This window comes from Vidua chalybeata, chromosome 6, assembly GCF_026979565.1.
Source record: "Vidua chalybeata isolate OUT-0048 chromosome 6, bVidCha1 merged haplotype, whole genome shotgun sequence".
Classification (NCBI taxonomy): domain Eukaryota; kingdom Metazoa; phylum Chordata; class Aves; order Passeriformes; family Viduidae; genus Vidua; species Vidua chalybeata.
The window spans coordinates 34,816,452-34,838,168 of NC_071535.1; the positions used below are offsets into that span (position 1 = coordinate 34,816,452).

The window sequence follows — 21,717 nt, forward strand, 5'->3', positions numbered from 1 at the left end:
TTGATGAGTCATGGGTTAGTTGTAGTTGCTCCACTGTCTAGTGATATTCTGGAAATACCCTCTTTGCACTGTCTTGTGCCTGGTTTCTGTCAGATGTGTTTCTGGATTGCTGTTTGTAACCATTTAAATAACCACCATAATGCTGTATGTAACACAGTGATGTTTTGTAAAACTTGAGCTGGCCTGAAAAGTCAAGTGTTCTCTCCAGTTCTATATTAATTGTAAAAGATGTGCTCTTTAAGTTGCTGCTCTGTTTTACAGCTTGCTGCAATTTAAGGTTTATTTACTTTAAGTTTTTGAGATGCATACCCTTTTGTAAATAAAACTGCATGCAGTGTGACACATTTTTCCTTCTGTACATTGCAGTGTGACACATTTTTCCTTCTGTACATTGCAATATTGAAGTAACAGCTCATACTGTTTCTGTCTTTTGAGGTCTGCAGTACATCTCTATAGGCAGGCAAAATAGTGCTTTGTGAATTTGGATTAGTCTTGTGTTTCGTATGACACACAGAAACCTGTTCACCTCTTCAGTCTGTATGTATTTGTACATATATATTTAGCGTGTCTGCCTGCAATTATTACAATGCAGTTCTCTGTTACTCAGCCAATGGTCATGGCAGCTGCCAGCAGCATATAACTTTTCCCTTCTATGCTGATGTTGCACATGGTCTATGTCATGACTTGATTTGCCTGTTTTGCAGAGCTGTTCCATGCTTCTGATGGCTTTAGTTCTTGCTACTTTTTCCTGCAGATGGAATGAATGTAATTACAGAAGATGGGGCTTCTGATCTTGTTTTCTGTGCGTCTGCCAGTTCATGCTCAAACTACTAAACCAAACAGTTCTGCATGAGAAAGTGGAGTTTAGAAATGGTAGAAAGTGAAAAATGTGTAAAGTTCCTGTGATTGGGTTGTGTGTATGTTGGCTGTCTCTATTCATGTATTCAGCAGAACCGTGCTGTAACTGGACCCAGGTAAGCAGATCAGCAGTAGAAAGGGCTCTCTTATAAGCATGTTACTGTACAGCTTTTGTGTGTGAAGGTTGAGTTTTACAGAATTCCCTCTGATGTTGGATATCTTGTCATCTCAGTAGAGATCAGATTGCTACCTTTAAGAACTTAAAGATGTAGACAGTGTTAGGAATGATATATGAGGCTACTGTAGAATTTCTGCAGTTTTGGAACTTACCAATGAAATAACATTTGGAATGTGTCTTGCATCTATTAATTGTTAACCACTTCCTAGTAAAGCAGAATTTTAGTATGTTTTGTGGGGACTCAGCCTGTGTTTTTTGCCTTTATGGATAATACGGAGGCTTTCGTTAGATGACTTTTGCTTGACTTGGGAAAAGTGGTTCCATTTTGTTGACGTGTGTTGTTCATATATTTGCTTAACAGGAGTTGAATAGGAATTTTTGGTATTAGATAAAAATGAAGCTGCATCTTCATGCTGGCTTGTAGAGAGTTACCTGGGTTCATTGGTATGCATATAAGCAAGAAAGTTCTAAAAGCTCTATCAGCTGTGATGGAATTGCTCACATAGCTGCAATATGTAGCTGTGAGATAAAACCCATTCATTTATTGAAGTTGGCCACTAATTAATGTTTGGGGGTTTAGTTAAGGCTATGTAATGCAAACATGACTTTCTGTGTATGATACGCTAACATAGTATGCCGCATATGCTGGTAACGCTGTATTTTGAAAATTTACAGCATCTTTTCCTTAAGGTGAATAAATCTAAACACAAAGTCAGAACTAACTTTATTGAAGATTAATGTCAATTATGAACATTTGTCTGCTACATGAATATAATACTAGGTATTGATACCTGAACCCTGGGATATAAGGTCTGTATTGGGCAGGGGGTCAGATGGGGTTTAGCTTTAGTTCTTTGACCCAAAATACATCAGCATTATATTCAAGAGGTCTATCTGAGTAGCCGAATGTTTTTAAAAGTGGAATAATTCAAGTAGGAAGTTCAATGAAGTAGAATAATTAAGACTCCTGGTTTTATCTTTGGCCTTAATATAAAAATTTTACTGTCAAGCTGGTCTGTAAAAATGTTTGGTTCAGTATTCAAACCAGATGGTTTTATTGTCCTGCTTTGTTCCCTCCTTGATAGTGTTTTGCTTTTCAGGTTGTTGGAGTGACTGTTTTGACATAATTGTAAATATTTCTTAAGGCTAGTTTCAGACTTATTTTTTTCTTTTTTATAAATGCAACCACAAAATTGAAGTCCTGGGCTTTACTTTCTTTCCTGAATTGTGTGTTGTTTTCTTCTGCACTATTTTCTGGCAAAAGTTTGTAACTTGGAGATAGCACGCTGTTCTTCATTGTTTCTCCTTTGCTATGCACATGTCTGTTCTTCAGAAATAGTCATTAGTGATCTTTTTCATTAAATATCCACAGTAAGCTATAATACTTTGAACCAATATTTTGATTTTTTTATCAGAGAAGTATAAGTAATCCCTGCAGCTGTAGGTTTTATTAAGGTGCATAATAATATGGTGATTAACAATTGCATACTGAAGATATGGACTGAACACGTTGCTTCTTTCTACTTGGGTATCTTTCAAGTATGGTTTTTAACATAGTGCTAGGGCATGGTGAAATAAACTATAAATGCCTCAACCATGAGGAGAACGGTAGTGCTAACTCATAAAGGCATGTGAAATACATCTCTCAGGTTTTGAACACAAATGAGATATAGATGCTTAATAGAGAAGAATAGCATTTCAGTTTTTTGGTTTGGCAAAGTACATCCTGCCTTTGAAGAATTTAATTGCTCACTTGCATTTGCAAATTTCATTGCTTATGTGAGTACATGAGCCATAAACTATTCATTCCAGCTCTTGCTGAGAACGTGTAGGCTTAGTAATTAGTGATTGAAAATAAATCTGTTTCCCATTTGATTGGGTGAGAAAGGGCATGTCCAAGCATCACTCAGGTTCGGTGCACACCTTAACCTGACTAATGTTCAAAACCATCTAGGCTTAACCTGACTAATGTTCAAAACCATCTAGGCTTTAAGTGATGGGGGAGGGGTGTTGGATTTTTTTTTTTTTTTTAGCTGTGTTTTTTTTCTTTTTTTCCTTTTTTTCTTAAGAGTGAGGGAGACTTTTTGCTTTGATAGGTTTTTTTCTTGCTTGCTTTCTAGTTAGACTGATTGCAATTTTTATCCTAAAAACTTTATGGTTTTCCACATGGATGTTTCACCCTTCTATTAGTTTCATACCACATTTTTCCAGGAATCTTCTTATGAAAAAATTTCTGTCTTTCAGAATTTATCTAAGGCACTGGGTTCAGCATTTGTTTGTAGCAAAATGAAATGGTCTTCTTGATGCAATAAAATTTTGTCAGTTCTGCTTTTTCATGTTGTTCTTAAGCTTCTGTCTTCTAAGGTTTGGTTAAAAGCAGTGTTAAGTAGGTGCAGGGAGATGTTGTAAATGTTCTGGCTTGTTTTTATATAAATGGTCCTGTTCAAAGGAAAATATTTGTACTTTGTTTCTTAAAGCTAGGTGTCTTATACAACAGTTGCATAGTTGTAGAGTAAAACTGAGTCTTCGGGTTCTGTTGAAAACTTAGTAAAACTACAGAAGTGAGTGTAAAAAGCATCTTTCCAAGATGATGAGATGTTAAGCATCTTTCTAAGTGTCTGATGACAAAATGATACCCTCATGATGTTTTAAGAGTGTAGCTGCTTATTTGGCTCTTTTCCAATCAGAAGTGTTAAACAAGTTAATTTTAATGCAACTGTGTGTGCAAACACATATTCCTTAACAGATACAAGTGTCATTATTTCTTCTTTGAAAATAGTTGTATTATATTTGGGAATAGGCATATGAGGGGTTAAGTTGGCTACAAGGTTGTCACTAGGTCTCCACTTCCTATATTAATGATCTCTAGGGTGTAGGCTTGCATTTTTAATTTGTGCATCTTGAATTTCAAACATGGTTTTTGTGTTCTTGAGGATAGATAGTGCTGGGGATTTACATGCAAATGGCAACATGAAGAGGAAATGCTTGAATTTCTTGATATTAAATGTAGTGATTCCGCATGGAAGCATAGAATAAAAAAACATAGAGCACCTTTTAACAAACATTGTGTAAGCTGAAAAGCTTGTCTTCCTCTACTGATTAAACTGAAGTAAGCATGAACTTCAGAAGTATTACTTGTGTTATCTCTTCCTGTTACATCTAGACTTTGTACATGACTAGATGTTGGATCTTACATTTCTGGAGTCTAGGATAAGTTGTAAGCAGTATTGGAGAAGTGTAAGTGACATTGTAAATATTAAAGCTTATTTATATTCAAGCGTGGTAGAACTGCTCTCAGATCATGGTAGAGGGTAAGTTAGGAACTTTGTGGTACTTCCTACTGGTGAACTCACATGCAATTGCACTGCTCCTTCTCATTAAAGGCAAGTAGAAACACAAACAATACAAAGTAACATAAAGAGCTTTCCATACTGATATGTGTATTTTAAATTGTATGTCTTCTGTAAAATTATATTAAAAACAATAACTCGCTAAAAAGTCTTCCCCAAGACTGAGCAAACCCAAGGGGCCAGTACAATAAACAAAACCAAACCCCTCTGGTTTTCCTTTTCAACCAAAAGCAAACTTCGAGCCGTTTGGCTTTCCACACTTTATGCTAATCCTCTCTGCTCAGCTAGCATTTTTTAAACTTTGGTCATGTTTTCCACATGTAGCTTCTTGCAGTGTTGCATAATGTTAGGAGACTTGGAGCTTGTTGGTCTGAACAGCCCTGCAGTCTTTTCAAAAGAACTTGTAGACTTGTGTAGTGACCCTGAATGGCACCATCTGTATTCACGAAGAATATGTATAAAAGATGTGCATTGAACAAAAGTTTCAAGATCATAAATCAAGAATCTCGTGGTACAACAGGTAGAAAGCTACGCCAAAATCTACTTTGACTTTTAAAAGTTTAAAATGAAATAATAAATGGTTAGAAAATGCCAAAGCTGTTTGCCTGTACAGCTTTGAATTTAATCCCCAAGTATATATTAGGTTTTTTAATTTTCTTTTTTTCTTATTTTCAAGCATGTTTGTATATCTAGTTTGCTCACAGGACACTGCCTCTGTTATTTCTTGAGACTTGCTTTAGTGTTAAATTGGAGCCATATAGGGAGGACCTATTGTGTTTTCATAGTCTGTTTTAGTTATTGCAGAACATGATGGGTAATCTGTCAGTGTTAAGTATGCTACCTTAAAGAATTGCACTTGAATGGTGCTTTTGCTAAGTAGTTGCAAGTGGTAATTAAGATACAATGCTGATGTCTACCATCTTAATGGTAATTCAGATATTTACATTTCAGTTAAGACTAGTCACTGTTCCTTATTTTGTGGTGCTTAGCTATGGTCTGATTACCAGAATTGCTTTTGCATCTGAACTCAGTGGAAGCTGTGTTGTAAATATGAATTTTTATATGCTGATGTGTATCCTAGAAAAATGAGCTTTATAAATTGTAATGGGTGGTTTTGACCTTGTGTGTTCAGGATTCAGTCTGTCTTGTTTAGTGTGGTTCACTTGCTTTGTACTTCAAGTGTGAGAGCTGCAAAGAAATGCTTAAAGAAATTAGGCAGTGTATTAAAATAAAGCTGTATATTAAACCACAGGAGAAACTTACTGAATTCTTGCTCAAATACCCTGAAAAGGTAGTATAATCTATTGATGTTTAGAATTGTAAAAACACTTGTGGAGGAATGAGGAGAGAATGAGCAAACCTCTGGTTTTTCTGAAAGTACAGGAAAAGACTGAATTAGTGTTGCCCTTGAAATCTGTAGTTTTGATAATGAAATACTTGTAGTTTGAATGTTGGTGTTAAAGTAAATCTCTTTATGTAGCTTCTTTTGTTTTAAAGCAAGCTATAAAAGCTATAAATTGAAGCTTCAGAGAGAGAATTCATTTGGTAACCTGTGGTTCATGAGTGAATTAAACTCTTGTTTCAGCCTTTTTTGCTTGAGCTATGGCAGTAGTACACAGCAGTAGTAGGTTGCTATAGGTTGTTGTTCCCTGTAGACCAGCTTTAGAGTCTTTGCTGGTAAGTGTTGAAAACTTAATAGCAGCAGTGTTGTAACTTGAAATGTGCTGAAGTGCATATGGGCTGCTCTGCCTATTCCTGCCATTGCTCTGTGTTTTGTATTTTTTTTTTTTTTTTTTTGCGGGGGGGGGGGAGAGGGAGTGTTTGTTTTTTGTTTGATACAATTCTTGGTTTTCTCACTGTAGTAACAGGCTTCTTGGCCACCAAATTGTGACTTCCCTGTCAGGATTGTGATTTTCCTCTTGCACTGACTTCATGTCAATTTTTTTTTCTCCTCCACTTGCCTGCCAAGCCCTATTTTCTCTGCGGCCCATTCATTTGAGCTCTTTAGTGCTCTGCATTCAAATTGGCTAGGAGCTTCCTTGGCTCAGGAGGAAGACTTGTCAGATTGTAGACACACCATGAAGCAGTCCAAATCTGAAATTGTTCAGATTATAGAGTTTAAGGAGCACAGGTGGATTTTGGGGGATAATGTATGGATAAATATTTTTATCCCTTGAGTACATACAAACTGCTTTTACAATATTGGTTTATAAATTTGAACCAAACGTTTTGTTTGGAAGCCTGAAATAACAAAACCATCAGTCCTTAAAAATAAATTATTCTCTTACTTATTCTCAACCTCCTGCCTCTGTAAATGACATTGTAATGAGTTTAGAAGGAGCAACATGTAACCCTTGATGCTTATGAGAAAAATAAAGCTACTCTTGTTTTGTCCCCTTAAAGAGTTGTGATGAGGTTAACCTCAACCCTATTTGGCAGAAGTTAGAAAATTGAGAAAATTATGGTGAGAAGTAGTAGACAACTTTGCTAGGTAGCTCTTAAGGCTTCTTAATTTATCTGTTCAGATAAAGGGGGAGATCAAACATCTCTTCCTGCCATGCCTAAACGGAAAGCGTTTGGGATATCTGACTTCTTTTGCAACCTGGCTATTTGGATCTGGGGGTAAAAAAAAGTAAGCTGTATATTCAAGAGCATTCCCCCAGCCACCCAGGTTTTTGCTAATAACTGTGTGTTGTGATCCTGTCTTGAAGCAGCTTGTTTGAACGGTTAGGAGGACATAAGCTACTTTTGTTGTTGTGAGTCAAGTTCGTTAACTTGGGGAGGGTCAGAGGGAAGAAAGGAGTCTTAAGTTACTGTTTACGTAACTAGGATGGGTTCTTATTTGACCTAAAGTCTGTCTTGATGCAGCAGCACAAGCCAGCGAGGAGACTGTCACATTTCGCCGTGAACGCAGCACATTTAGGCGTCAGGCAGTACGACGCCGGCACAATGCAGGGAGTAACCCTACCCCTCCTACATTGCTCATCGGATCACCCCTCAGGTAGGGTATCTAAATGTTCCACCATATTTAGCATGCATGCAGCAGACCACTTCCCCACACCCACCAGTGTTGCCAGAAAAGCACTTTTTACTTCCTTCCCCACCATAACCTCCTTGAGCTGTCACTGCATGTCACTGTGGGCTTGTTGAATTGTGCATGTATATGTGGCACTATTTTAAAAAAGGTCAGGATAGCCAGTCTCTAACATGTTATAGCTGTTTTCAGATTGATATAAAAATTAACTAATGCTAACAAACTTAGCCTCGGTAGTTTTTATCAAAAGTTTAGAAACTTTTACTTTGAATCAAGAAGAGAAACCCAAAAAAATAATATCAGTACTCCCCATTTTGGTTTTCATCTCTTGAAGAATGTAAGCATTAGGGACTAGTACTGTGATCACTTTTCACATGTGTAGATCGTGAGAGATAAGCAAAATGACAAAACTTGTATAAAGACCCAAATACATACTCCAAAAGAGACTCCAAATCTAAAATACAGGTAAACCTTCATGAAGATCTTGCAGCTTTTTACAGCAAAAGAGAAATAATGAAGTGAATAGAATGCCCACTATTGCTTAGTATTAAATCCAATTGTGTGGCACTTTGCATGCCTTGGCGATGTTTAAAATGTACTGTGTACATGTGTCTCAGGAGTCCCCCAACCTTTACTGGCCCTTTGTTTACAATGCTGAGCCTAGTGATTTGTTACATACAGCAGCTCTGATTAATCCATCAGCCTGAACAGTAGAAACAGCAGCCACAATAAGTTTTTGAATGTGTGTTTTAAGTCTTTCAATTTCTTGGTTGCTTATGGAATTGGAGAATCTAGTGAGGAGAACGTGGCCTGTAGAAGAAGGAACAGTCCCCTATAAGTATGGAAGTAATTCTTCCTTCAGTTACATGATAAATATGTAGGAGTAATTGCATATGTTATATATTCTTAGTGATCTTCCTTCATATGCTAAACTGTTGTTGTGTTTTGGGAATATTTATGTAATTTTTTGAACTAGGAAAACCTGTAGAAATGGAACAAATAAAAAGAAAATACCTTACAATAGAGGATGGCGGAGGAATTGTGCCATTTTTGTCACACCACTAAAATATTTGAGGACTACTTTTGCAAATTTTCCTCATGCAGGGGGAGTGCAAGAATGGTACCTAGAAATCTAACAGGTTTGACTTCTAACAGATTGACTTCTATCATCAAGGACTGAAACTATTTGTGTGTGGTTTTAGTGGCTAGTGCAGTATGATGTAGTAATCATGTAATTTTAGATTTTTCTGTGTTAAGCTTTTGGTCTTCCTGAATGTAGGGTGTTCAGCTTCAAGCCAGTGATTTACTTCATAGTGAAGGATGATAAAACTTTGTCTTCTTTCAGATCACTTTTGCTTTACCTGGTTGCTTTCACTTGCCTCTGAGTTTGTTTTCCTTTTTTCTTTTTTTTTTTTTGTAAAGGAGGGTAGTGCAGTTTTGTATATTGCAGCATAAGAGGCTGTGCAGACTAATGAAAGCTCCTTAACTGTGTATTAGTTAGAAAACAGTGTTTTCTTTCTTGTAGGTATAGAGTAAGGAAACTTTTGTTCTAAACTATGGTTGACAGCAGACTCGTTTCCATATGCTAGTGCAGCCATTAAGGTTCCCATGTCTCAAGCTTGACTTCTGTGAGAGACTATGAAGTAACTTTGTGAATCATGAATTTTGCATTGTGAAGTGGGAGTAACTCTTTAATCAGACAAGATTTTCAAGGGTAAAAAAGCAGATTAAACATTCTTGCCTTGTATTTCCTCTAAGCATCTTTATCTAAATTTGTTCCATTCTAAATTAAAAACCACCCAAAACTGCTCGCTGTACTTTGTCTAACATAGTGACATACATTATCAAAAATGCTTTATAATATAAACATATTTAAACATATTCAGAATTGAATACTTTTTGAGGATAATTTACTCAAAGTACTTTTCATGATGCTAAATGACTGTCCCTTGGAGTGGAATTAAATTGCCAGCCAAACACCAAAGTTCTTTCATATTTGTTTGACACAAATTCCATTTGAGCTGTCAACTCTGGAATGTGTCTGGAAAAAAAACCAAGTATTAATGTTCTAATTTCTAGGTGAACAGTCTAAAAATACCCTTTCCTTTACATGGGTAGCTTAATTTTAGTGTAAATTCTGTGTTACTGGAAAGAGGCAACCCTTAAGAAATATTTAAAAGAAATCATGCCTAAGGGGCAAATGTGAAGAAATATAAAGACATTTTTAGCCAGTTACCACTAAGAAGTTTTCAAAATATCGCTGCAGTTGTACTGATATAACGCCTGTATGCTGTTGGTGAGCTGCCCCAGTCTAGATTCTGATATTGCTAATCCATGACTTCAGATACTAAACTTCTAAGAGTATTATATTTACTAATCTTTAGTTGCCCTGATGTTGTGTGTTTCTTATTCTTGCCAGCAAACCTTTAATCTCTAATCTTCTAACTTTGTCATAAAATTGGATGTTGGGGGAATATTCTCTAGGACCTGTTGAATTAAACCTGATTTCTTTTTCAATTTTCTATCCATGATTGCGATTAGTTTTCGCTTCCTCTGTGAAATACTTAGTAAAAGAGACAATGGCATTATATATGTGTGTCTTTGGCAATGGTAGACAAGTCAAATCTGGTCTAGTTAAGTTCTGCTAGTTTGGTGCTAAGTTAGACACAAGATTATTTTGCCCTGTAACCTAAAAAAAACAAAACCAAAATGCACCATAAAACACCATCCTTTTTGTCCTGCTTTTTGTCCTGTCTAAATGTCAGTAGTGTTTTGGGCACTTCAAAAATAAATGTTCATTGGTATCCCATGTAGTCAATCATGTATGCATGTATGTAAGTGACTGTATGAAGCAGAATTTTATTCTTATAATAATCAGGGAGAGAATAAGCCTGTTTGTTTTGCAATTGGTTGACATCAATATTTTGGTAGGATTTTTTAATTGTGACAGATGTGGATAACTATTCAAAGGGCAGCTGTGTCTATACCTCTTGAGATGTACCTGCTGTTTATGGAAAAGCAGTATTGTTTAGCATTGGTTTGGTGTTGCTTAAGGAAGGCAGTGAAAGTTGGCACATCCCTGAACTTCCCTAGGGCTTTTTTGTTGCTGCATAGCTCACTGAAAGCCTTGTGTACTGCAGAAAAACACTGAATTTAAATTTCAGATTAAAATGTTAGAACACAGTAAATAATGTGTTGCAGTTCTTTACTTCTGAGCTGTGTGCATGTCTTCATTATTTTGCATGAGCTTTTCTTAATACCTATTCTTATATCCATATTTTGTTTTCCAGTGATGCTCTAACAAAAGAACTGAAAATTAGATGATGTAGAAAATACTGTTAAAAGCAAGTACATCAGATATAACCCTTCAACTCTTAGTAAGATCTTGTTTTTTTAGTTGCCTCATTTGCCAACTCTAGCATGATGCTGTAAACAGTGAGGTGTTAAAAGCAACAGATGATACATATTGTTTTTCAAAAGAGAGTGTTAAAGCTATTTTCCAGTCTTTAAAATACAAAATCTTTTATCTAAGATAATGCATCTGCTAGTGACTGTATAATGTAACTTCTTTAAATCCACAAAATGAAAGATGATAAAACCACAGCTCTTGCAAAGATGGTATGATATCAACTGTAAACATAATGTACTCTGACACTTCATCATACCTAATATTAAACAAATTATTAAAAAAATCTAACTTTTGTAAATAGCTTTATAAAATTAATTTTGCAGTTTAAGTCTGTGAAGAGGAGAATTAACATTTTCAAACATTGTCTTGTCATGGCTATGAGAAATGTACAAATTTCTCTGAAAGCCAAGTTGACTTTTAAAACCTCTGTTTTGGTGAGTAATAAAGCTTTTGCTGTAACTTCAGAATAACTTGAGAATCAACTTAACTTTTGCCAATTAATAACTTTGTATAGAGAGTCTTAATATGTTCAAAATAATTCCAAATCCAAACATATTACTTCAGTTATCTACAAGGTCTGTGGTATCATATCGCTATTAACAAAGCTTGAAGACATTTTCTCGTTACCGTGGATTAATAATAAGAAAGGTGATGTTTCTGTGACTAAGAAAAAAGCCCTAAACAGTTGATCAGGTCATACTTGAATAATAAAAAAGGACCCCAGTGATTGTGAGAAGACTGGAATAGTCGGTAGTAAATATAGGTGATACCTCAGGTTAATCTGTAGTTAAACTAACTGCCAGTAATTTGCTTTTACACCCACAAATTAAGACACGGAAGACTATACCTGTTGGGTGACTTGGGGAAATCTTAGAAAGTAATACTACTTCTAAGAAGTTGACATGAACAGTGTCTCTAGATTACTGCTGTTACTAGGGCCTAAATACTCGCTTACACAGAACGTAGGGGTTACTTTAACCCTAACTGTTGGCTGCTTAATGCTACTATTTTAAAAAAAGTTTTCCTCTTTAAACTGAAAAATCTTGTTTTGCTTCACTTCTGGCTCTTTTTCACTTCTTCTTGGTAATGTGTCCCCAATGCGTGTTTTCTCGTAGCCTTCAAGATGGTCAGCAAGGCCAGCAGTGCTCCTCCCAGGTCAGAGTGCAGTCCTGCCCCCCTTCCCAGGCAGCTGTGCCCGGCGCTAGCGCCTCCTTGCTGGTGAGAAATGGGAGTGTCCACTTAGAAGCATCACATGCCACTGCATCTGCTGTAGGCGGTAGCAGTTTGCACGATGAACTTGGTATGCAGGCCTTATGTAACCTTGGTAACATGGAAGTTTTAATAGGGCAGATTTATTGGTAATAATGCAGTGAAAATCAGCTAACCTGAGTGTTGTTTCTCAATCTAATAGGTGTGTTTCTAGGAAGGCTATATTGCTCAATCACCTTGCCAGGCAGTTTCTCTAACAAATGTGTGATGGGAAATAAGGAGTCGTAGATACAAGTAATGATGGCATGAGAGCTTTCTTGATTTGAACAATGTAACACATTTAATAAATCCTTCCTACGGTCCTACAGGCAGTTGAGCAGAGATGGAGACTTTGGGGATCTTCTGGTTCCTAAAAAAAAAACCCAACTTGTTATGGCTTCTAAGAATTCTTGATCTCACCTTTTTTAGATGAATTGTTTCTTTGCTTTGACTGTACAAATTCAGTGTTAATTTAGGAGCTTGGTATTGGAAGTAAATCTGGACTCTTTTGTATATCAAATGTCATGATTTTACAGAGCTTTATAGTATCTTCTTAGTTCTTCATGGTCCATTTTATGTGGTATTCTTGATTATTAACTTCTTAATTAACTTCTGTGCAGCTAATAAAATTGCTAGGAAGAAGTTAAGATGGTCTTAATAAATGACTGATCTGCCACATAGTGAAGGGGCTGGTTTGGAAAAATTCCCGGCAGGGCTCTTTACAGCTATCTATACATGGCCTGAATTACTTATGGCTTCATCATTAATATGTAACTCTTCCTTGAATTATTAAAATGGCCATCTTGAGCACTGACAATTATTAGTGATGGAATTTTGAGCAGCAGTCAGCTCTAATAACCTAAAAGTACAGTTTTGATCAGAACACTGACAAAACATGTGTTTCAGACCTTTGTGTAATCCAGGACTAAAAGATAAATGAGTTGTCTCTTACCCCACTAGAGGGGAAGACTCCATGAATTGAGAGTCTGTGGTAACCCTTTAAATGTGAATTTGACTGAGTCTTAATTCTTCTGCATCATCTAGTGCAGTATAAGGAAAAATGGAATATAAGCAAAACTGAAAACCACCTTTACCTACTCTGAGATGTTTTATAAGACTTAACTACAAATGTAACAAATACACATGATCTAGTTATCTAATAATTTTTGTTGTAGATTCTGTTCCATTACTGTTTTCTAGATAGAAGTGTTATTGTTTCAATCTCCGTGCTTGTGTCTCTCAACTATGAAAGCTTGTTACATGAAACCCATTTTTTAATTTAATTTGGACTCTTTATTTCATATTTGAAAAGAAGATATTTGAAATATAACTCTGAAATTGTTATACTGCTTATTTCTATCCAAGTTTAACGTTGAGCTATATTCTTGTGGCTGCCATTATTTATTTGAAGGATTTGGTTCATCTTACCCAAAAGATGGTGAGTGGTGGTTGAGTTCTGTAGGATTTGTCATTTAATATGCAATCTAGGTCTATGTTATTTAAGAGCTTTTATTATTTGCTCTAGCAGCAATCAAAGTAGATCATATATAAAATTCAACATGGCATTGACTCTCTAAAAAGGCATATTCATTGTATTTTTTTGAGCACTGGAGTCTTCAGAAATTAATGAGACTTAATTTTTCTGAAACTTTACCTGTACTGTGCTTACAATTATATGGCACATCACGTTGCCTTTGGGAGGCACAAAACTTCTGGCATCTGCTGTATAGAAATCTGATGTATAACAGGGATTTCTTTCCTGCTGTGAGACTCCGAGCATCTAGTTTAGAATCCTTTGAAAGAAAACAGCTATTGTGGGCAGGATCTTCTTATGTTATTTTAGGAAAATCAAATTTTCTAGTTTGTGTAGCAGGTTTTGTGGAACAGGTGCTATCTTTTGTTAAGAGTAAAATAGTTGGCAAAATGGTGCAAGCTTTTGTGTTTGTGATTCCTTTATTGGGCGTGACAAGAAAGTCTCTTTCCTTATAAGTGGTATGTAGTTAGTTTGTTTGGGTTTTTTCTGGTGTTTTGTTTTTGTTTTTTTTTTAACCCTCAGTCAGGTATGAAGTAACACTATTTTTCTCTTTCCATTGAGTCTAAAGCTCTTGGTTTTGCTATGCCATCCCAAAATATCTTACAGTGAAAAATGACCCTGTACTTTAGTTTGTCTGTGGTTTGGGTTGGGAGAAGGTTGTAGTTTGTTTTTTCTTTGATCAGCATCAGAATAAAAATAAAAGCGATAAAGGAGCTATGACCAATTCTTTGTTGCTGTGGAAATCATTGTGACTGCCCAGGGCAAAAAGGAAAAAATAGTGGCTGGGGAAATACATGGGAGCAAAACCTGGTTTACTCCAACTGCAAATACCAGTGCCAAACATAGATGGGGTTATATATCTCTGTACAGTGCATAGAAGAGTTTCTTTTCTTAATTCAAATCCTCTTGGAAAGGCAAACAGGGCACATATTTATTTACTGTAAAAGTCCTTACATATAGGGCTCATGTTTTCATTTACCAGTACACTATCTACTTCTACTTTTTTTTCTGTTTGTGTTGATGTCAAGCTGCAGCACTTAACAAGACACACAGTTTTTGGTTTCGTTTACTTTGATGTTTCTGGTCTGTTAATTTGATTCTGGTGGCTTATTTTACCTAGGATGAGCCTCACTCTATTATACCTGCCCCACACCCAGTCTGGTGATGATACAGTTATCTTTAACTGGGCATTGCCCTGGGAGTAAGGCAAGAGATGCTTTGAGGCATTATCTTCAGTCTTCCAGGTTCAAAGTAGGAAGATTTTTATCAGTTACACTGTTGTAAGGTTGAGGAAGGACTAACTTGAAAGGATGGAAAAAGGGCTTGATGTGGAGTGATAACCATTAAGTAAATCATAGAAGGAGTGTAAAATGGAAAGGTGGCAAACTAAATGCCATGATTGATGCAGGATTGATATAATACAAATATCAAAAGCAACAAAACACGTGCCATGACTTAAGTGAATGACAGTTTTCAGAGCAGAGTGTGGCAATACTGATTATTTTTGTTTGCACTAATAACTGATTATTTAGACAGGTAGGTGGGATTTTTCAGCCCTTGCAGTGAAGATTGATTAAATTCAAATTAGAATTTGTCAAGTAGTTAGGAATCCAAGTACTGAGTTAGTAGAACAGATGCCCAGTGTCTGAAGCTGGGGTGAAATAACAGACTCTTGTCCTTGGCTAGACGATTTTTTAAAATTGCTTTTGTGCTTAAAGAGAACTGCTCATCTAGAACTTTACAAGACAATTATGGTGGTATGGTGGACCTCTGGTTGTATTGTTTATATAAAAAGCAATAATCTTTCAGATTAAAATATTATAATTTATGAAGGCAGTTGAATGGTTTTGAATATCAAAACTTTTATGTAAGGATAGACATATACACTGGTTACTTACTAGATTAAAACCAATTTAGAAGCAGTTGCTCAGTACCTTTTGATAATTAAACAGATGTCATTTATTTGGGATGGATATGGGAGCATGTTCAAAGGTCTATGTAGAAAATAAATATTCACTTTCCATTATTTCTATGGAAAATATCCATGCTGTAGTCTGGAATTTGGGGTAATAGGTAAGTTACTATTTTGACAAACTTCATATAGGAACAAAAAATTAACTACTTTGAAGTGTTCTAACTGAAAACATGTACACCTTCATACCATAGCTAATGGTAAAATTTTGCCCTTTGGCAATAAATCTCCTAGCAGTCTACCAAGTAGTCAAATTCTGATGATGTTTTGCTAACTGGGATTTTAAAAATCCTGACTGAAGCAGTAACAAATATATCTTGATCTAATGATGATGTAATTTCATCATGTTGGTAAGCCTTTGCATGTGAACTACTCTGAGCGGTTTGAAAAAAAGTTGTATGTATTGGATGTAAAACTGGGAAGCACACTGAAGATAACTTAGCTGAGGAAACCATCAGAGCACCATTTTAGTTAAATCCTGAGCCACTTAAGTTTTCCAAGTTTTGTCTGTGTAAGCTCATCAGCCTGTTGCTGTTGTCTGTTGATTCCCTTAACTACTGTGGGAATATGAGTTTGTACAGTGTGAACTGTTACATGGTTGTCTCTGGATGTGGTGATGAGATATTTTGGTCTTTTGGAACAGGGAAACTTGCTTCAAAGAACACACATTTATCTTCTCTCCATGTCAGAATGAAGATGTATTTTGGATTTGTGTGCTTGAGTATCACTGTGTCTTTGTTTGTTACTGTAACCTGGTCCAAATAGAATATTTGGGTGACTTTATTTTGTGAAGAACTTACTAGTCTCTTTTTGTGTGTGTGTGCAGAGAAGTTAGACATTTATGTTGAGTGGGCAGACATGCTATTGATCATATTTCTTGATTTGCAGCATAATCTTTGGAGTCTCCCATTTGTTCACAGCTTGATAAAACTGCAGGTTTTAGAGAGAGCAAATACATTCTTAAGCTTATTCAATGTGGTGCTGTTCCAAGTATCCCACAGAGAATGCTGTGGGAGACAGGAATGGGAGAGAGTCACTGGAGTAAATAAAAATGCTAGGTATATACATATGTATTGAATCTTGAGTATTGAAATTCTTTGTTAGCATTTATGTACTGTGAGGAAGCTGTTCCTGTCTCGCAGAGTTTAAAAATTAGGATTTTGGAGTTCAGACGTATTATCTCCAGTCACACTTTGGAGTTTGTGTCACCAACAGCAATGAACAGTTCTGTCAAGTTTTCTACTGAGATGAGTTGAGGCTTTTCTGAAAGATTTTTTAATTTAAACCAACCAACCAAAAAAACCCAACAAAAAAGACAACAACAAAACCAAATCAAATCAAAAACTGCAAAAGAAAAAGAAAAGAAGGGGGCAGAAAAAGATTTTGTATTAATGAGAAGCTGTGCTGTGCTTGCCAGGGAGCTAACTTTCAATGGAGACCCTCTTTAAATAAGTGGGTGAATTGCAAGCATGACGTATCCTGTGTCCATTTTGTAGTTTGTGTATAAACAATGGGAATTAAGTGTTCTGTTTGTTTGCAACCTCTGTTAATCAGTTTTGTTGTATCCCACTGCAGCAGTGCAGTACTTACAGCAGCAATATAAATGCAGTAAGTTTTGATAGATTCAACGATAAGTTGGGTGGCAGGGAACTGTAGATATGAAAAAGTGTAGTAGTTCAGTAAACTTCCCCTGAAATAAATTCCTGATGTGTTTTCCTCAGCCCAAGGAAGCAGAAGTTGTATGTCCAAGTAGTATATTTTAACTTCTGTGACTAGAATTTCGTAAGTTAAAAATTAAAAAGTTTAGTTTCCAGGATCTCTATTCAGTAATGCAAAACCATGAAGAATTTAACCCATTTAATTTTTTTTTTTAAGAGCTGCTTGCCCAGGAGATTTTTCCCTAATAGTTAATGCACATTTTTTTCCTGAATAGAACCTGAAGTGTATTTGTATTGTCCAGTATCTCCATGCTTGCTCCTGAAACTTTTTTATTGATGCAGTTAATAAATACACCTTTAACCAAGGGTTTTTATTAGTTGTGGGAAGATTCCCCGTGTTATCTACTAGTTTAAATTTTAAGCTTCAGTATTAACTGTGTACTACACATTGCATTGAAAAACCAAAAGATAATCAGCTAAAGCACTTCATTAAAATCTTATCCAGTGAGGAAAAAGCCCTGACAAGTGAGCTTTGTACTTAAGCCTGGGGCAGATGTAAATGAGTATTGAGAGAGAGCTGCTGTGCATGCTGTTTGTGCCTCCTGAGCTATGTTGGGGACTGTCTTGTCACAATGGTGGCTCTCAGCACAGCTGTGGTATTTCCCTGGATGGTCTGAAGTGGTTCCTCTGAGGGTAGAGAGCTTTGTGAAGATATTTTCAACATACCAGTTTTTTTTTTTTTTTCTTTGTTTCACTAGTTTTAAGCATCTAGTTTGAGGGATTTAACTTGCGAAGATCCAAATGCAGTCAAACTTAAAGTTCTGTGAGTCTGAAGAGAAGCTGCTGCAGGATTATATTGTGTTAAAAAAATATCAAAATCCATGGTATTAGCAGGTTGTGCTCTCACAGAAATGGCAAAGTTTGGAAGCTCTGATCTTGTTAGTTATTTCTGAGGGGATTGCTTGTTACCTTGTATCAGCAGAAAGCAAAGCTGCAAGACATACAGCTGAGAGGTGTATATAGTTTTTCTTCACATGCTCCAAAGTGGGATTTTTCTTTTGTTTCTATAAGCTAATATTGGAATATTGCATGTTTTGCATCATGACTTAAGAAGGGTTATAAGCTAGAAGAGATGGAGAAAACTGACAGATCATTTCATATGAGATCAGTTTCAAAATCAGGTTCCTTGCATTCAGAGCTGAAATATATTGAACCTGGCCTTCAGGAAAAATTACAATGCTTATCTCTCTGATCAGGCCAATGTTGGGAGGAGGGTATGTGAAAACATCTTATATTAGTATCATTTGAATTATAATCTTTGGCTACTTTTTAAAATTATGTATTTTGGAAGTAAGTCCAAATGGTTTATCTAAGAAGTTAGTTTGCAGTCCTTTGTTCTTACACTGAAGCATTTGTTTCTAGCTTGTAGAATAAATCTCTGCCTCACATTCCTTTTTTGAGTTTCCTAAGTTAACTTAGAAGTTTCCTTAGTTAACTCTGGCCACTTCTTTCAGTCTTTGTGTTTCTTTTCAAATAGACATGGGCGTCTCAAAATAATTTTATTCCGATACTTGGGTTCTCTCTGCTGTAGCTAAATGTTCTTAGATGCTGATAGTGAGTGATTTACTGATGGTTCTGTTGGGGGTGGGGAAGAACTGAAGAAGCTGGTCACTGCAAATTTTTCATGTGGTTATTCTCTAAGGGGAAAAAAGGCTTACACTGTCCTTCTGTTGTGTCAATGGTGGCATCTTGTAAATACAGACTCTTTAATTCAGTACTCCAGTTACAGTATATATGCTATGTAAAATGGTACTAAAGACAGCTGTGTAGCTAATGTCTGCACTGGTGACACATTCATGAGTAATCACGTTTTATATTTTGACACTGATGTCAATTCAGATGTCTGAATTGATCTCTATGATAAGTTAATGAATAGAAGCTGCTGCCAATGGGATGAAACATGAGGAAATTTTGACCTGCTTTTGACCTTTTCTTTAATAGGTAAGTTCAGTTCTACACTCTACGAGACAGGGGGCTGCGACATGTCGCTTGTGAACTTTGAGCCAGCTGCAAGAAGAGCATCCAACATCTGGTGTGTGTGAAGGCCAGTCAAGAGTGATGATTCTTGTCTTACTGCAATCCAATATTTTATTTTAATTTTAAAAGCTTATTTAGTATGGACTACCAAAAAAATCAATGCCGTCTATTAATCATATACTTTTACTTTTGTGACCCAAGTGATTTTTACTAGAAGATGACATTAAGTTAAATATTATCTCAGAAAATGAGTACTACTATTAGCTTAAGCAATACACTTCCAAACTGAGAACTTGACAAATGTATTTTTTGTTGGCTTACAGAAAGTCTTTGTTAAAGAATTTAACCCATTTTTGAGAAAGTTAGGTGGCTGTTGACCATAATGGCTATTGAACTTCCAGTTGTGAAGCCATTGTAAACTGATAAATTTATTCTCAAGTTCATAGATGGCATCAAACAGTAAATGGAAGTGTGAACATGCCTGAGATTAAAATTTGACTTGCAGCTGAAATAGCCAGCTACATACTGGAAAGTTCATCTGCTGTTGGAAAGATGCCCTTTCTTTCTCTGAAGGGATAGGCGGCAGAAGAAAGAAAAGCAACCCAAAACCTCCTGTGGCTTCCCACCTGCCCCCAATCTACTTCACTATGTAGAATTTCTCTGAAGCTATTGCGCCATGCTGAATGCTGTAATTCCTACCACATGTAGGTGGAATAGCTCTTGGAATTGTGGAGTAATGAATATGAAACATCCCATCTTCAAATCTTTCTTGCAAATGCCTTTCGTAGAATTGAACTTTGACAAAAAGTTCTGCATTCCTTCCACAAAGCTGCCAATCCCTGCCTTTACTGCTTGCATGTTCCAGATGCAGTGGCTTTTCTGATGGCTGCTGTTTTGAAGTTGAATGTGCTAATGGAAGGAACAAACTGGACACTTCAGATAATCAGATCTCGGCTGTAGAGAATACTTGAGTTTGAGTAAAGTAAAGTTGATAACAAAGAATGTTTTTATCTTAAGGCAAGGATCTGAAGGAAAGTTGCATAAATTTGATACAAGTCTTACAACCATGTGATTTACATGGAAAACAAACATCCAAAAGCTATCCAAAATTGGGGAAAAAAGCAATGGTTGGATATGGACTCTCATACAGTAAGAGAAATTTCTCTTCATCTCTAATGAATGGAAATTGCAAAGTAATTTTGCTCATCTTACCAGAAGTTTAAGTTAAGTTTTTCAAAAGTAGTTTAAGTAGCTCACTTTACTTGTGCTAAGTATGTACTGTTTTTGGCAGTTTTGGGATCTTGATAAAAACAGTATAGAATTATGCAAAACTGCATGTGAGCACCTAACGGCCTCTGCACTTCTTTAGAGAGGTGATGTATCTTTACAAATCACTAGCTAACAGCTTATAAAATTTTTGTTTTTCAAGTGGAATGATGGCTATCATTGTAGTTCTTTTTAGATGATTTAGGCACTGAGTGTTGAGAAAATGTTAAGTGTAAGATTAAACAGTCTCCTGGCTTACTATAGCTGTGGAATATACCACAATACATGAGACTAAGTAAATACTTGCATTTATAGTAAGTGACTGAAAGAAAAACTGAAAGATATTTAGATAAGATTCACAAGGTATCAAAATTAATTTGGGACACTAGAAAATTAGAGTGACCTGATGAAATAAAATGTAGTTTATAATCTGAAGTATTTTCCCTATTCTTATAGTGACACGGACTCTCACGTATCGAGTTCTACCTCAGTTCGCTTTTATCCACATGATCTAGTAAGTTTTTCTTACTTACTTTTAAAGCATGCAAAGAATCAGAAGACTAGCCAACTTCATAGCACTGATTAATCATTTGTGTGGTAGTTCTCTGTTCTTATGAAAGAATTTTGTCTGGATTAATGAAGAGAAAGTATTTCGTATTGTAGTGTCTTCATATATACATGCAAATTAATTTTCTTGCATAACACTTTAAAACTTAGTTGGTTTCCTCTGGTCTAAAACCCAGTGATTTAAAAACACTCATAGAAATTGTTCTAAGATACCTTGTAGAAGTTTCCAAAGATAGTGTGTACAATTTGGACAGTTTTCCTTCTGTGCGTTACTGAGGTACCTGCTACTGCAGGTAGCAGAAAGACTAAATATTCTGACCAAAAGGAACTTCACTTGAGTAATCTCCCTGAAAGGAATTTAGAAATCTGTCATTGTAGTCTGCTGTACAAAATTTAAATTTATATGCAAGGAGTGACTTGGAAAACAAGGCAGAAACTTACACTTACTGTTTAGTAAGTGCAAATAGCTTTATAATTCCTTAGTTTTATGTTCTGAAACCTTTGGTGTTATTGTCAAGTCCAGACATACCTGTACTTTTAATTCTGAAGTCATATATTATGTTCTGAAAACAGTGCAAATGGTCATGATTCTTAAGCTGGCAAACC

At 36.0% G+C, this 21,717-nt stretch overlaps 1 protein-coding gene across 11 annotated transcripts in view; it reads left to right on the top strand.

The window, feature by feature from the left end:
• Positions 1-21,717, top strand: part of PCNX1 (pecanex 1) — an 89,514-nt gene that overhangs the window by 24,142 nt on the left and 43,655 nt on the right. For 5 of the 11 annotated variants that reach the window (XR_008431659.1, XR_008431660.1, XR_008431661.1 and 2 more), the window contains exons 7-10: positions 7,255-7,387; positions 11,945-12,129; positions 19,243-19,333; positions 21,001-21,058. Coding sequence is in view for 8 of the 11 variants with exons in the window: in XM_053946763.1 (XP_053802738.1) it covers positions 7,255-7,387; positions 11,945-12,129; positions 19,243-19,333; positions 21,001-21,058 (467 nt within the window). In the remaining 3 variants the exon portion in view is untranslated. The remainder of the gene's footprint in view (positions 1-7,254; positions 7,388-11,944; positions 12,130-19,242; positions 19,334-21,000; positions 21,059-21,717) is intronic. The other 6 variants (XM_053946769.1, XM_053946770.1, XM_053946771.1 and 3 more) reach the window with 3 other exon arrangements.